The 445-nt window shown below is 68.5% G+C and overlaps 1 protein-coding gene across 1 annotated transcript in view; it reads left to right on the top strand.

Annotated features, from left to right (window-relative positions):
- The first annotated feature begins 4 nt into the window (after window positions 1-4).
- The window catches only part of Slc35d3 (solute carrier family 35 member D3), a 3,137-nt gene continuing 2,696 nt past the window's right edge, over window positions 5-445 (top strand). The window contains exon 1 of the mRNA XM_010626577.2: window positions 5-443. Coding sequence (XP_010624879.1) covers window positions 5-443 — 439 coding nt within the window. The remainder of the gene's footprint in view (window positions 444-445) is intronic.

Below are 445 nucleotides of genomic sequence, written 5' to 3'. Positions count from 1 at the left end.
CGCGATGCGGCAGCTGTGTCGCGGCCGCGTCCTAGGCATCTCGGTGGCCATCGCGCACGGGGTCTTCTCGGGCTCCCTCAACATCCTGCTCAAGTTCCTCATCAGCCGTTACCAGTTCACCTTCCTGACCCTGGTGCAGTGCCTGACCAGCTCCACTGCGGCGCTGAGCCTGGAACTGCTGCGGCGCCTCGGGCTCGTGGCTGTGCCCCCCTTCAGCCTGAGCCTGGCGCGCTCCTTCGCGGGGGTCGCGGTGCTCTCCACGCTGCAGTCCAGCCTCACGCTCTGGTCCCTGCGCGGCCTCAGCCTGCCCATGTACGTGGTCTTCAAGCGTTGCCTGCCCCTGGTCACCATGCTCATCGGCGTCCTGGTGCTCAAGAACGGCGCGCCCTCGCCTGGGGTGCTCGCGGCCGTGCTCATCACCACCTGCGGCGCCGCCCTAGCAGGT

Source organism: Fukomys damarensis, unplaced genomic scaffold (assembly GCF_012274545.1).
Source record: "Fukomys damarensis isolate Sample0158 unplaced genomic scaffold, DMR_v1.0_HiC HiC_scaffold_14, whole genome shotgun sequence".
Taxonomy (NCBI): Eukaryota; Metazoa; Chordata; class Mammalia; order Rodentia; family Bathyergidae; genus Fukomys; species Fukomys damarensis.
Note: the sequence above shows the minus strand (reverse complement) of the source record. Positions and strands in the feature narration are given on the sequence as shown.